At 53.9% G+C, this 14,518-nt stretch overlaps 2 protein-coding genes across 5 annotated transcripts in view; one reads left to right on the forward strand and one right to left on the reverse strand.

Annotated features, from left to right (window-relative positions):
* LOC8035542 (msx2-interacting protein) overlaps positions 1 to 14,518 on the reverse strand; it is a 220,444-nt gene that overhangs the window by 104,959 nt on the left and 100,967 nt on the right. The window lies entirely within an intron of this gene.
* LOC121836139 lies at positions 4,628 to 8,580 on the forward strand. The gene is made up of 2 exons (XM_042290910.1): positions 4,628 to 7,669; positions 8,564 to 8,580. Exon 1 carries the CDS (start codon positions 6,611 to 6,613, stop codon positions 7,610 to 7,612), a length of 1,002 nt encoding a protein of 333 aa, XP_042146844.1. The 5' UTR covers positions 4,628 to 6,610; the 3' UTR covers positions 7,613 to 7,669; positions 8,564 to 8,580.

The raw sequence follows: 14,518 nt of genomic DNA on the forward strand, positions 1-14,518 counted from the left end.
AATTCTTTGATTCATTGGATTACGTACGGTTCACTCATCTGCACATATTCGTTTATATCCTTCTCGGAGACCACATACGATGGTGTGAAGTGCCCGTGTTGTGTATATATATATATATATATATATATAAGGGATAAATATTGACAAATGTATTAGTTTAAATAATAGTTAGACCAAAAAAGTAACGCTACGTCCGTATCCGCTCTTTTTTTTTTTTTTTTCTTTTTCCTTCATTACGCTTAGGCTGTTGGCGATCGAGCCGTGCAATCCACTGCTTCCGCTCAAGATCCCCCTATAAGGACCCGCCACAGATTCGCGGTTAAATTGCGCGTATGTCTGTCTCGTGGATTGTTTCCGAAGAGCTCTTTACTCTAGCGACGGCAACGTTGCGGCGGTGGACGTTCATCGCCAAAGTTTGTTGGTTTCGAAGCAGACGACTCTCGGCCAGCAGACGACAGCAGGTTCCACAGGACCTCGCATCGGGCGCAGTGACACGACTAGCTCCCGTGACGTGATGTGACGTGCCTCGCCCCATCCAGCTTGCGTCAGCATCGTCGACAGCGCCTCTTGCTGCAGCGTCTCAGAACGAGCGCGACGCTAGCTGCAGGCGGCGTCGCCAAGACGGACGCGTCTGCCTTATTGAAACGTCTATCGTCGAGTTTCAGGGTGTTTTGCCGCTCGGGTCGGGAACTCACTAACGATGACGTCGCGGCCATGTATGTCTTCTATGGTCGGTGACAGCTTAAGGGGAAAGTGGAAGCTCCTCCCACTTCTTTCCACTTTAGCAGAGCGAACGCTGGTAAGGTCGCCTCCTCGCCAGCATTCGCTCTGCCAAGAGGGAGAGCGGTAGGAGGAGCTTCCACTTTATTCTTAACCTACACGAGCCCATACGCTGACTCAGCATTCATGTCCAACGTACGCCCCCAGCCGGCCTCCAATGGGCTCTTTCGGCCAGGAGGCACTACAGTGTCCGCCAGACGCGACCACGAAAGATACGCGACAGCTAGCGTCCGCGACCGTTTAATGCTGACGTGGAGCGGCGCCCTATGCAGAACGCAAGTTCGTCTGCCTCTTGCACAGAGGTTGCGATGATGTCAGAACACAAATCTCTTATTAACTGAAAAAAAAAGGTGGGTAGACCTCAAGACATCTAGCATTGAGGTCTACCCACTATCATTCCGATCAAAGCCAATCGGAGCTCGGTGTTACTGCAACTCCTGCGCGAGGAGCAGACAACTTGCTTTCCGCATAGCGTCCCATCACGCACGGGGCATAAATTACCGTCTGCTAGCATCTGTCTGCACTGACAGAGCGTTTGAAAAAACAAGTGGCGCCATTCATTGTTGTCGAAATGCTCGAGACACGTGCCGCGCGCCACTTCTGGGAAGAACATGCGTCTGAAATCTAGCTCAGTGCAGTGCTATGCCGCCATGATCTTCCCAAGGGCTGCGCGTTCCTCGAGCATCGACACACCTTCCACTACTTTTGAAACATGAAGGGGCTTTACGTCACTATGGGTACAGCATGTGCTACGCACGCGGTTATGTTTCCATCTTCGTTCCTAGAAGCTTTGCATCGAACGTGCTTGTACCAGCGGAGATAGTTCAAGCATCCTCACTCCGGGTTGTGAAAAATGTCCACCGGGCGGTGATACCCCTACGGCTTCGTTGCCTGGGAGGTGCTGCCTTCAGACCGCAGAAGGGCGACTGTGGAGCCGCGCGCAAATGAGGCTCTCATTACGTTTCTAATTGTGGCTGGGTCGACCCCTCGCGTCCGACCCACTGGGCCCAGGCGTCAACGACCGGGAGTCGAGGCGACGCGAGGAACATATGCTAGGGCCTTCCCTGGGGTCGCCAACGCGCCGAGTCGGGAGGACGAGATCCGAGGCAATTTCGGGGGTCGCACGACGAGACAATGGCGCGATGATAAGCCCCGTCCACCCCGAAGGAAGAAGACGTAGTGGTCACACTTGGCTCGGTCGTCGTCGCCACAGCAAGGAGGGCACTTAATGAGACATCCTTCTCGGAGAAAAGAGCGAAAACACCTACGAAATACGCGGTAGGCGGGACAGTGCGGTACAGTACCCACAACACAGAGCGAGTGCGGCGCGATTGCAGTGCCCACGTGAGTGACAAGACCATTTGCTAGATCCCCCAAGCGCCTCGGTCCGCACTCGAAGAATCATGAAAAACGGTGTTCCTTCAGTTTCCTAGTGTTAGGTATTTTCGAAACATTGCGTGCTAACGCGCTTTTGGAGTGTAATCCTGAGTCACCCTGAAGAAGCGTCGTAGTCCAAGGACCTGTCTTATCACTTTTAAGATATCTCGTCAATGTCAGCGTTTTTTGTACTGTGCATGCGATCCACCTTTCAACTTGACTGAGCTGCAGAAATCTCTTACAATATTAGCATTCTCGCGATTGTTGTTTTAGCAAGAATTGCTTAAAAAGCCGAGAATTCACAACCGAAACCAGGATTTAGCTCGCAGTCAGCGAAGCTACGCTGACATTGACGAGAAATATGAAAAGTGGTATGACAGGTCCTCGGACCCTACACGACGCTTGTTCAGGGTGACTCCGGATTACACTCAAAAGCGCGTAAGTACGCAATGGGTCAAAATTACCGATCACTAGGGGGCTGAAGGAACACCGTTCCCATGGTTCCTCGGGGGCGGGCCGGGGCACGCGGTGGCTATAGCAAATGGTCTATATCAGCCCCATTGGTTTCGTAAACCCGATAACGATTCGGAGTGCGCGCTTCGGGCTGGCAGACCAGCCTCGATGCAGTCTCCCGTCCGATGGTTAGGACCGAGATCGTGACCCTTCGGGATGCTTTACGTAGCTCTTCCGGATACCCCAAAACAAAAAGAACGCAAGATAAGCCGAATCGAAAAGGGGGAAAAAAACGAATACGTTAACCCGTAGCCATGACGTCTATGACAGCCAGTCAGCTTCATAGAGAGGGGAAGAAGAACCGAACCATAAGAGTATTGGCTCTTACTGACGTTCTTTTCGCAAACCCCACGGAGCGAAGTGTGTAAGAAATCCGAGTAAAGCGCAGCCGTCAGTCTCTCGCGACAGGCTGACAGTCGTTTATCTTTGTACTCGCGCGCAGGGACGGGTTTTGCGGTCAAAACGAACGCTTCCGAACAGGGAATATCCATCGGAGACCCTCCAATAAACGGACGGCTCGTCGACATCCGCGAAGGCCTGCCCTGCTGTCACACGAGCGAAAACGAGACGGGAAACGTGTCACTCCGCCTGTCAGGGAAATTATCCGAGTTGTAGATTCGTCAAGTGCGGCGACCGTGTTCCGTGGCGGCTAGGTGGCGCTAGCTGTCGCCCAACACAAAGGGTACAGTCAATACTCACGCATCCTGTAGGGATCCTCGACTGTCAGCGAGCCGCCAATGCTCCATAGCGATCGCCCCGGGCTACGCGACAACTCTGTCATAGAATCGCAAATTATTCGGCCGAGATCAACTAAGAATTCGCCTACTTCAGCTGGAACTCGCCAAACCGAGTTCAAGATGGCAACGTGCCGGCTTTTGCTGTCACCGACGGTCAGCGTTAATGTTCCGGAATGCGGTGGGAAGGCATCCAGACGCAATCATGGCAGCACACGATGAGAAGGATTATTATGTACATGGGCCACACCGCTACCGTTAAAGCGACCCCTGCAGAACAGAACAGCGCTGGATGGGTGCATGGTGATGGCTATACCCTTTGTAACGGTCGGTAGCTTTGCGCCCCCTGGTCTACAAACATTTACACGCTTCCCCCCTCAGCGTTCTTCTCCCCTTTATAATCTAAATTTTGTTTTAAATTATGCGTCTCGTTATATTCGACATTCAGTGGTGCTACTGCCGAGACCAGATTTGGAGCAATTTTTGAAACACCCAAATATTAATAATGGAGCAGTTTGGAGCACCAAAATATTCATTTTGGAGCAGTTTGGAGCACCTCAATGTGAATTTTGTAGCACTCTGGAGCACCTAAATATAATTTTCCGGAACACTTTTGCGCTCTTGTGTACAAAGTCTAGTACTTAAGAAAACCTAGGTGTAGATTCACAATTTTCGATGCTGCTAAATGTTACATGAGTAAGTTTTTCACACAAGTTTGATAGATTGGTCGCAGGAAGACATTGAAAATTAGAAAATCAACACCTTCCAGAAAACGTTTGCGAGGAACTAGGAGGAACTACCTTCACACAAGATGGATGACAAACCGGCTCACCTAAGTCATTACGTATTGGTTATTTCAAACACAAAGAGCTTATTAAACTGCTCATTTGCATATATCACCTGGTTTATTTCAAACACCATGAGCTTATCAAAAGCCTGCACTTTAAAGTTTTTGTAGTTGTTCATTCAGACCTGCAAGCTTGGTCACATTTTCAGCGAGACTTGAGTTTGCTTTTGCCAAAGGGAAGTGCACCTTGGCTAGGATAGGTGGCGCCAGACGCCGCCCAATTCACATCACCCGATGTTGGAGCAGTTTGGCGCAATTTCGGACATTTTTGCGGATTTTTATCAGCATGGCGCAGGAAACCCGCTTTGATGCAGAATGCGCAATCGACGCAGAAGTGGAAGCCCTGGGCAATGTTAATAGCAATAAGCTGTTTTTCTTTTCCTTTTTTTTTTCCTACGTTGTTTGATCAATTTTTGTCGATTAAGGAGGGAACAGTCGGCTCTACCGCCTGCACAGAGGCTATGGACCGAACGAAGACGTTTTCTCCTTATTCCTCGCACCGTGGAACAAACTGTGTTCGCCCGACAACCCCCGTTCCTTATTTGAAAATGTTTATCCCTATCCGTATTGGATAACGTAGTATAAATAAATAAATAAATAAATAAATAAATAAACAAATGCCTTCCCGGGGAAACAAACGCCTACTTTCCGCCGTCGTTTCCGGGCTCGGTAACAGTGCACTCGAGCTCGCTCGGCCATAAAGAGGCAGGCGCAGGGAGCGAGATAGAGAAGCCCACGGCGGCCGCAATGCGGAAGGAAGCCAGCCCAGCACGCGCCGCCCGCCATGCAAAGCAGAACCGAGCGACGTCCCAGCGCGCGTGCCGTCGACGGGGAAGCCGTGGCAGCGAGCCAGAAGCGGACGACGCAAATGTGGAGTTGCGACTCCCCCTTTCCCGCCAGTCGGCGCGTGAGCCCGGCCTTGGGCCGAAGCCAGTCGCCGCCATCTTGGGCTGCGCCTGCTTCCGCTTCACCGAGCTGCCGCGCCCAGAGACTGTTGTAGGACCCGTCTCGACGGCTCGCTTCCGCTTCGCCATCTCTCCGAACGTGGAGCGGCAGCCACTGAACGAGAGTGACATCGCAACTGAGGCGGTGTCTCAGCGCTGTGCCGTGTTCAGTGGAACGCAGTCGGGTGGTAGCTGGCGTCCATCGACACATATGCAAAACGAAAACAGGGGGAGATAGGGACGACGAACAAGCGTATCTGCAGAACGTACACAGTTATCACGAACGAGCGACCGCCGGTTTTGCACCCACAAGGGCGACGAAAAAGTGTTCGTTCGGTTCACAGCCTTAGCCGGTAAATGCTGGTCAATAGAAAGTTTTGCGTCATTCCGATAACGATACGGCGCATGCGCAAACGTGGCGGCAGCCGCGGATCATCGCGTATCCGTTATCCTCCGCTCAAACTCTTCATTAGTACCGTGTCCGGGCAAAGTACGAGGAAGCGCCGATGTCGTGTTCCGGCTAGTCGTACCGCGCCATGCACGTTCCAGACGCGAGCGATGAAGCTCTCGCAGCTTCTGTGATTTTTGACAACAGCGATATGACTGGCGGGAGGACAAGGTCGATTCTGGGCTTCTCGCACTACACGTCCACACGCAGTGACGCAACAACGGGAGACGAGCGAGCAAACGGTCAACAATAATATACAGTAACATTTTCGGGGGGAGGAGAGGGGGGGGGGGGGGGGGGGGGGGCAGTGTCTATATTCACAAGAATATACCTCACCCTTCGGCATCCATAGAGAAGGGCCCGGACACATCAGTACTGGTCAACGCTACCTAGGCCGCAAACGACGACGCGCACTGGGAACTTTCCACGCTCAGCGAGCCAATTTCGCACCATCGCGTTCCGGCGGCAACAGGCGGCTCTCCCGAGACTCGGCGGCGTCGTTTTGCGCCAGTGTCCGAGCCGTCGCGGCACGGCTTCCGTTGCGTCTACTGTGACGCCCTGATCGGGTTCGACGAACACGACGGTTCCCGCGCTCCTACGTGTCTGCTGCAGGCGAGACGCTCAAAGTCCCTCCACGCGGCTCGCGCGTCCGGTCCGGCGTCGCCTACCTCAGCCGACAACGAGGCGCTCAGGGAACTCTGCAAACACAAAGGGGCAGCAACGGCTTCGGCGCCTCCAGAAGTCGGCGAAAGCCGAGGGTCAAGTAAACGGCCACCACATACAACTGTCTTTACATAAACGGTCACCACATACAACTAACTGTGTATTACGGTCATGGTCGGTCTGTACCCTGTACTGCCTTTTTTTTTTTTTTTTCAACGAGTGTGTTACGATTTGTTGATGGCAGAACTAAGCTCTGTTCTCGCACAGCCGCTATGGGTTGGATGTAGAAAGCACGGAGCTCCAAATGGGCCGGGGAACGCTCGGTAGCTTAGTCAGAATCCACCGAACGCAACCTCCAGAGAAAATAAAATTAAAGTTATCTAAGGAAAAACAAAAATGCCTGAAATGGACCGTGAGTACTCGAGTCCAAAAAGCGGCCAGAAGCCCTGTCGCAATCAGCGATGTCGTCGCTGCTGCCATTAGAGAGGCACGAATTTCAGAGTCATCAACGCTACTGCAGCCGCGAGCTCAGCGGCGGCGCGCAAGCGAAGTGCCGGGAGGTACAACCACACACAAAGTTGGATGCCTCCTCTCCGTTGACGCACACGATAACGAACAAAAGCGACATGAAAAGAGAACGTCGAAGCCCCGCAATATCCTCCGCGTTTTCTGTCATACATACGGAAAGAGGCACGTCGCGACTAAGCCTGCCGCCAGAGAGATGTATGTGCAAGCGAGGGGGCCGCACCACGGAGGAGCAATTACACCGGGCAGCAAAGGGGACGGCGCAATTATCTCTCGCTTTCTTCCCAAAACATCGCCGCCAGATTGTGCAGCCGCTGCAAAACAGCCACAACGGGCAACAGCACGACACCAAGCAAGCAAGCACAACGGCAGCCACAGCCCGCCGTCGACCAGCCGAACACGGAGAGACACCGCAGGAAAAAGCCCCAAAAGTACAAGCGACAGCAAAAAGGGAGAAAAAGAAATAATATACGCGGCGAAGTCGGGCGCGCAGAAACGTGCCAGCAAAGCAGAAAAACTTTTCTTCGACGGCTGTTCCTCCGCGCGCGCGTCATCCCCGGCTCTCCGCGGCAGACTCCGATTGGACGCTGCTCGCGAGCGCTCTTCCAGGGCGCGCTCGCACTCCCTGTTTCTCCCGCAGTCTCCGAGCCAAGCTGGAAAGCGGCGGCCGCTGCTGCTGCCGCTCAACCGTTTCGACGATCGCGACATCGCTAAGCCTTGGCGGGACTACGCGTACGCTCACCGATCTGCTGTCCAGATAAGCATCGGCGTTAGCGGGTGAGAGGGGCTCGCCGGAAAGCCTCTCTGAGCCGGTAGCTGACGCCAGCCCGAAAACGAGGTATACGCCTTTTTTTTTTTTTTTTAACTACCCCGTTCACTTCGATCCAGTTGCACTTGGCAAGTCCTCAAGACCGCCGGACTTCTCGATGCGTGCGTCAGTGGTGCTTAGAATTGCAGCGGCGACGAAGGGCCGTTCGATGCCGTGCCGAATGTATAATCGATGCGGTCGGTACCAGTCCTTCCGGACTAACGGCTTCTTGCGCTGCCGTCGGGGCTTGCTCATCGCAGCAGCGTTTGATATGCGGCCAAAGAATGGGATAGCGGTGGACGGCACAGCAGCACGTTCGCAACGGCCTATTGAAATTCGGAATGAGCCCTCGAAAGTGCCGGAACGAGGAAGGGATCCACGGCGCCTCGAACACTGAACTATGTTAACGTCGTTTCGTGGAGAGAACTAGTAATGAACGATGCGGAACGCAGTTGGCGAGGGGTGCGGGGGGATCCGCGAAACTTCGGTGAAACCCAACAACGGTAAGAGCTGTAGTACAACGCGACGAACGTTTTGAATACCGGTTCCCAGCGCCCGAATATAGCGAAGCACGAAGCGTCCGAGTGGGCACAGTCTTGTACACAGAGCCGCCGCGGTTCAGACTTCGGAAAAGGAAATCTATTGAGTATCAAAAATGGAGAGGCTCAAACAATGAAAAGCTAAAGGTTGGATCCTGGTACACTTCGTAAATATGGAAAGAAGGCCCGCTGCGAGCCTACCGCACCGCAAATTAAATTCTGGACAATCGGACCGCGAAAACGCCGGCCCACGCAGCCAACAGCTGTCCATTTTTTAGTCGGCGTGCTCGCTTTTCTGCTTGTTCGTCTTTTTAGGCACCGAGTTTGCCTGTGTAGGTCTCTCCCCCTGAATACGCATTCATCGCCCCCCTCTCCTCCACCCAAGGGATGGTTCCAAAAGCCCCAAAGCAAGCGCGTCGACGAGAGGTGCCCCCGAAGCGGCTATTCCCACGAAGCGACCCGCAGCTTGGTATACGGTCCCTCGTCCTTCTCCGATGTTGGCAGCAGAAGGTCACGTGATGCCGCTTCCCACAGCAGCGCCGCCGCGGCGGCCACCTGACGAGCCCACGTGACCTGGCCGGGTGCCAGCGATCCCACCTTGACGCGCACAAGCGCTCTCCCTTCTACGTCTTTTTCTTTCTTTCTCCGCGGCATTCCGCTTTTGCGAATTGCTTTTTGGTGCGCCCGCATCGCGTGATGCCCTCCCTCTCTTCTCCATTTCCGGACCAATCGGGGCGCGCCCCCTTTCCTCCTTTCTCTCGACTCGTAAAACGAGCGCGTTTGTGAGGAACGGCGCAAAAAGAAATAAAACGCAAAAGCTGGCTCTCTTTCTCTTTTTACTTCTTGGCCCGAGGGAATTCTTCTGTGCTTTTTCTTTTTTGTCTTTTTCCTCGGCTTCGCCAAACCACGTCGCCCAGCTCGGCGGTCGGGCGCAGAGCGCGTCAGCTGTGCCCGATTACGCCTTCGTTGGCGCGTGTGCTCGAGCGGTGTGCTCTTTTATCGCCATGCGAGTCGTCGTCGTCGGGGAGACAGTTGACGTCGCTCCACCCGAATCTCCGGCAGAAAAAACGATGGACGGCGAATGCCACCCGAGCTGGACAAACGCGTCGCTGTAATCGGCGTTCCACGCTTGGTCAAATGACGTCTCCAATGGTATCAATTCTGCTTTCATACACGGAAACGAGAGCAATGTCAGACTTTGACAATGTTGGTTTAAGAATGCGATGAGTCCCGAGGCTTCCACCGTGCTCTTTACACGTACCATCGAGCTTGTCAGTCGCAAACGACGATGACTAGCCATTATCATATCTCGAAGTCACGGTGTGTCTTGACCGTGACGTCACCAATAAGAAGCGTATCCAAACATCTTTGCGCTAATACCCGTAGTGCATTTGTACACAAACTTAGTACCCCCACAAGATGGTTCGTTTTTGTGCACTCGTACTATTCCTCCGCATAGCTGTCTCGTGGAGCCAGCCGGCAATAGATCGGTATTTGGGTAACTGAGTGGCGGCGTCTGTCACCGGCTACTAAACGGTCGGCACGCTTTCTTGCGCTCCAGAGGCATCGATAGAACGGCCGTCCACGTGACCCTCATTCGAGTTCCCCCAAATACACCCCACCGGGCTTACAAGCGGCGGTCGACCGCGTCGTCTCGGCTCTCCGAGCACCACGACACGGACGGACAAATCCCCAGCGACCGGTACGTTCCCCAAAAAGGTAAAAAAAATAAAAATAAAAAAAAAACGCGTGCGTTAAGGAGCGGACGACGTGGAACGGCGGTTGTGCTCCGAATCCACTGGGCAGCGACAGCACGGACGTCGACGAGGCTCGCTTGCCCGCCTGTGCCCAGTGCGCGACGACACGGAAGGTTGGGTGTCAGCCTACTGGCCTCATACGCGTATTCCGTGCCAAGGTTTACAAAATCACAGTCCGCGTGCCATCTCCACTACTGCGCATGTTGGCCGCTTCTGAGAGCGACCGAACGACATATGCCGTACGTAGGAAGACTGGAAATAGCAGCGGTCCGAAGCCCATTTCCGGAAAGGTCTCGTTTCGTATACTTTAAGCGGTGAAAGCTGCTTCCACCTGGCTTGATCTCGTTCCACCTGTCCTCGTATTATAAGACGCTAGATGAAGCCAGGTGCTCGCGCCAGCAGCTTCGCACACTACGGAGCAGAGCTCTACACCGCAGTGTACAACCGCAGATTCGGGCCAACGCAAGACCACGAAATGAAAAAATAACCACCACGCGGAGATTCTGTTACACGGTAAAGTCGCCATGTGCGGCACGCCTCTGCCAGCCCGCGAGTGCGCGTCTGTCTAGGCTCGACGGGGACATCCTTAGCAGCGGAGCACAGACCTCTGGCACCGCTGATGGGGAGTCGTGCCTCCCGTAAGCCGGCTCTTGCGCGTCCAATGTTACCTCGCGTGTCCGTCCCTCAAACCCCATCTTCTCGAGGCTCACACACATCTCGTTGTTCCATGCTACATCATAGCCAACGAATATGTGCCGCCGACCGGGTGTTTCAAAACCAGTTCAGCGACGAACTAAAGCTTGACGAAGGCTGGTGAGCTGACAGTGCGCTGAAACTGGGTGGAGGCTACGTGCTCGTTGGACCAGTTACATATTTCGCCACGTGGTCAGGCTCCCGCCGATGATGAAGGGGACGCGGTTGATTCGTCCGACGAGGGCGTAGCTCCCACCGCGCTGTCAGCTTAGGGCAACGCTGGCTGTCTCAGGTGCCTCTAGACTAGCCGCCCTCCTGTCCGGTCTGCACGAAGAAATGGGCGACTCGTCCCTCGGCAAGCAACGGCAGCCGGTTCCCATCCTCGCCAGCCACTTCCGTCGACACGCTGGCACTCGCACAAGACAAACACCGCACGTCTCTCGAGGGGGTGACCATCATCTGGCAAGCCCCTTCTTTTTCTGCGCATTTCCCGGAGCCGTGGCGCAAGCGGCGAGATGGGCCGGAAAAGGCGGCCTTCCACGTCCTTTTCCCTCGTCCCGTCCACGTGGCGTGGCTGCCGTCTACCTAGCTAGAACGGCGAAACAATACACAAATGACGCCTCCACTCCTCAGTTTTGTGACATACCATTGCAGAGATCGCAACGTTCGACTACACGTCCGGTGTCTGCCGGGGGATCGGTGGCCGAGTGGCTCTAGCGCACACCAGCTCGGAGCGCGCGCAGCGAAAGCTCGCGCTGCAGAACCCAGGGATCCCGGGTTCACTCCCCTGCCTGTTTCGATCTGGACGAGCATCGTACCGGCGTGCGGTCGTGTATCACTACTGCGTGCTGCACGTTCAAGACCCCAGCGTAGCGGTTCGTACCGCACTGACTAATATTCCCATTCACAGCTGAGACACCCGACGTCCATTGAGGCTAACTTAACTTCCGGTTGTCTAAACACAGGCGCGACGCAAGTATTATAATGATTATTATTCGCGTCTGCCGGTAATACATAGGGGCTCACGTGCGTCGCCAGGCGCATCTTCATTGTATGCCCATCACTTGGGCGCGAGAGTAGAGTTTGCTGAGGGTTTTCCAGCAGACGCTTTACAGCGTTTCAGCCCAAGTCCGACGCTACAGGTGCCGTGATCGTGCGCTTTGTACGTGCTTCGTTTAGCCAGTGGCTAAACCCACCGGTTAAACCAGTCACGCACAAAGACGGCAAGCGCAATGATCAGGCACTTAGAACAGTTTTTATTGTTAACAGTACATGCATTGTCTGAGAGCATTATTGTGGGGGACGTTATACGCGGAAATGTATTATTCTGTAACTTATATCAAACGCTAATATTTTAAAAGGGGCTGGGGAAGAAAAAAAGAACAGGAACAAGAGGGCGGCAGTGGTGACCGGACGGACTCCTCTTGGCGAAGTGTCTCTTTTTTTGGATCCTCTCCGAGAGTTTCCTCGCTGCGTGCGCTAAATTCGTCAAAAGACGGCTCACCGCCAGACGCCTTCGAGGGGGCAAAGAACCACTGTTGTCCGCATTTCCGATAAAAAGAAATGCCAGGAAAACGATAAGACTCGGCACGAACCACAAGATACAGGGACGAGACGAAAACGTCGCTCGCCACACCAGCGGCTGAACATCGAAGACGACTAGCGCGGCTAAAAGGGCGCCGTTTGTGGGGATGCCCGTCTGATCCGAAGATGGCCAGAACTTGAGGAGTGCGAGATAGTTCGCGACGAACCTTCGAACGCGGCAGCGTAGGTTGCTCCGGGAAGGGTAGCAGAGTTCGGTAGGGTTATACTGGGCCTAATGAATCGAAGGAGACAAATGTTACACGATCATTCTCGTCGGTCGGAACGAGTGTACACGCACTAAGGATGCGAGAGGGCCACTGCCGGTCAATGCCGCTCTGGCACTAAACACTTCCGGCGATAGTCTATTTATGGTCACATAACTTAATTTATAAGCTATGAGCAACAAAAAAAAAAAAAGAACATTACATTTATGTTTCGCCGATTTGTCTATTAAAACTGCCATCAAAGATCAATGACCTCGGAACTGTCGCAGACACCAGAGGGCGCCACCTAACCAGTAATTTTATTTTGTTGTCTAAAAACAAAACACTGGCTAGGTGGCGCAAGTCGCCGCCCGATTCAAAGCTTCAGCCGCATTCATCCATCCATCCAAAAGTGGGCAGTGCGTGTCCTGAGCATCTCATTATCGTCAGGAGCCAATGAAATTGCTGTATTAGCCTAAGAACCAATCAGGAAGCGCGATTAGGATAAGCCAAGCCCACGACAACAACTGGCCACGAAAGCAAAACATCGAACAACTCGCTAGCAACTGCTCGTAGTTCACAAACGCGGACTTTAGTTGTTTTTACGACATCCGGACCTCGTCAAAATGACAAATGACGTCGAACACAAGGCATCTAAGCTAAAGGGATCACTAGAATTTCGGGCATCTTTTTTGTTCGTCGGCGCTGCGTCGAGCGCGCCGAGAAAGACGTCTGCCCCCGCGAAAAATCCGCGTGCCCAATTTTTTTTTTTTTTTTTTTTTTTTTTTTTTTTGTAGTGTTGGAATTTTTTTACAGGAAACAGTCATCGGTCCCCTGAAGAAAGTGCTCCCGGGCGTCGAAGACGCCGGCTCGTGACAAGCTGCGAAGGGAAGTTCGCCGAAAGCTGAGTCGTGAAAACATCCCGTCTGCTCGTGAATTGCGGGTCAAAGTCAATAGACCGATCTCTCCAGTCAGTTTGACTACGCCACCGCTGACGCAATGCATCGAGGGAACTTTAGGCTCTCTGCGCGTGCGCCAATCTCGCAGGAGCTCTGTAGAGCACGAAACGGCACAACCCCTCGCAAGCACGGCCGCCTGCCTCTTTTGAACTAAACTTATGGCGGCGTCACGCGAGCGCCGAACGCTTAGCGACATCGACCCATTCCGTTCTGAATCTGTACCTCGCGAGTGCGCCGCATTCAGCCAACACTAGGTGCAGTGTGTGACAGGTTACGAAGTAACGCGGAGCGCAAGGTCGTCTGCCTCTTGCACAGGGGATGCTGCCCAACTATCCTTCCAATCGAAGCCAACCAGAACTCGCCGTCGTTCTTCTGACGTCACCAACCACCCCTGCGCAACAAGCAGACGACTCGCTCTTCGAAAAGGTGTCGCACGCTCAAAACGCTTTGTAATGAACAGATCTGACACGAGTGCCACGCCAGAGTTCGGCTCGTGAATTTGCACCGACTGATTTGCAGACGAACGTTGTCGCAGCGCTCGTCTGCCAACCAATCTGCGCCCTACATGGAGCTGCTTTATTCTGCAATTCGTCATCCAGGTGTTGTTGGCACTCTCTCCTCATCAAAACCAGGACGAGTCGTAATCCCCACGCAGAGACAGCTACCCTACCAATCAATAAAAGATGAAACTGGCTTCACCGGAAATACCCTCCTTTTCTTTCTCTTTTGTTGGAAAGGAGGCAGCGGGCGCCCGTACAAGCTCGGTGCAAAAGGGTTCCAGCGCGGAGCCCCAAAGCCTCGCTCGCAGCCAATCGGGCCGCCCGCGGGGAAACGACGGGAAATGGGGAGCGACGCGCATGCGCTGGCCCCCGGCAACGGTAACCGGGGCAACGGTTGCCGGACGACGTCAATCCTTTTTCGGAGCCCGTGGAACGGCGAGACGACAGGAGAACCCCCTCCGCCTCCCTTCTCCTCCAGCTTCCTTCCCTCTTCCTTCCGCACCCCAGGCTCACGTCGCGAGGTGGAGGGGAACGCGGGGGGGCGGCCCCGAAGGAAAGTAAAAAGACGCAGCCGCACTGCTAGAGCCGAACGAGCAGCGACAACGAAAACTAAAAATGGCGAAGGAGGACGAGGGCGAGAGAGA

This window comes from Ixodes scapularis, unplaced genomic scaffold (assembly GCF_016920785.2).
Source record: "Ixodes scapularis isolate PalLabHiFi unplaced genomic scaffold, ASM1692078v2 PGA_scaffold1__304_contigs__length_218370807, whole genome shotgun sequence".
NCBI classification, from domain to species: Eukaryota; Metazoa; Arthropoda; class Arachnida; order Ixodida; family Ixodidae; genus Ixodes; species Ixodes scapularis.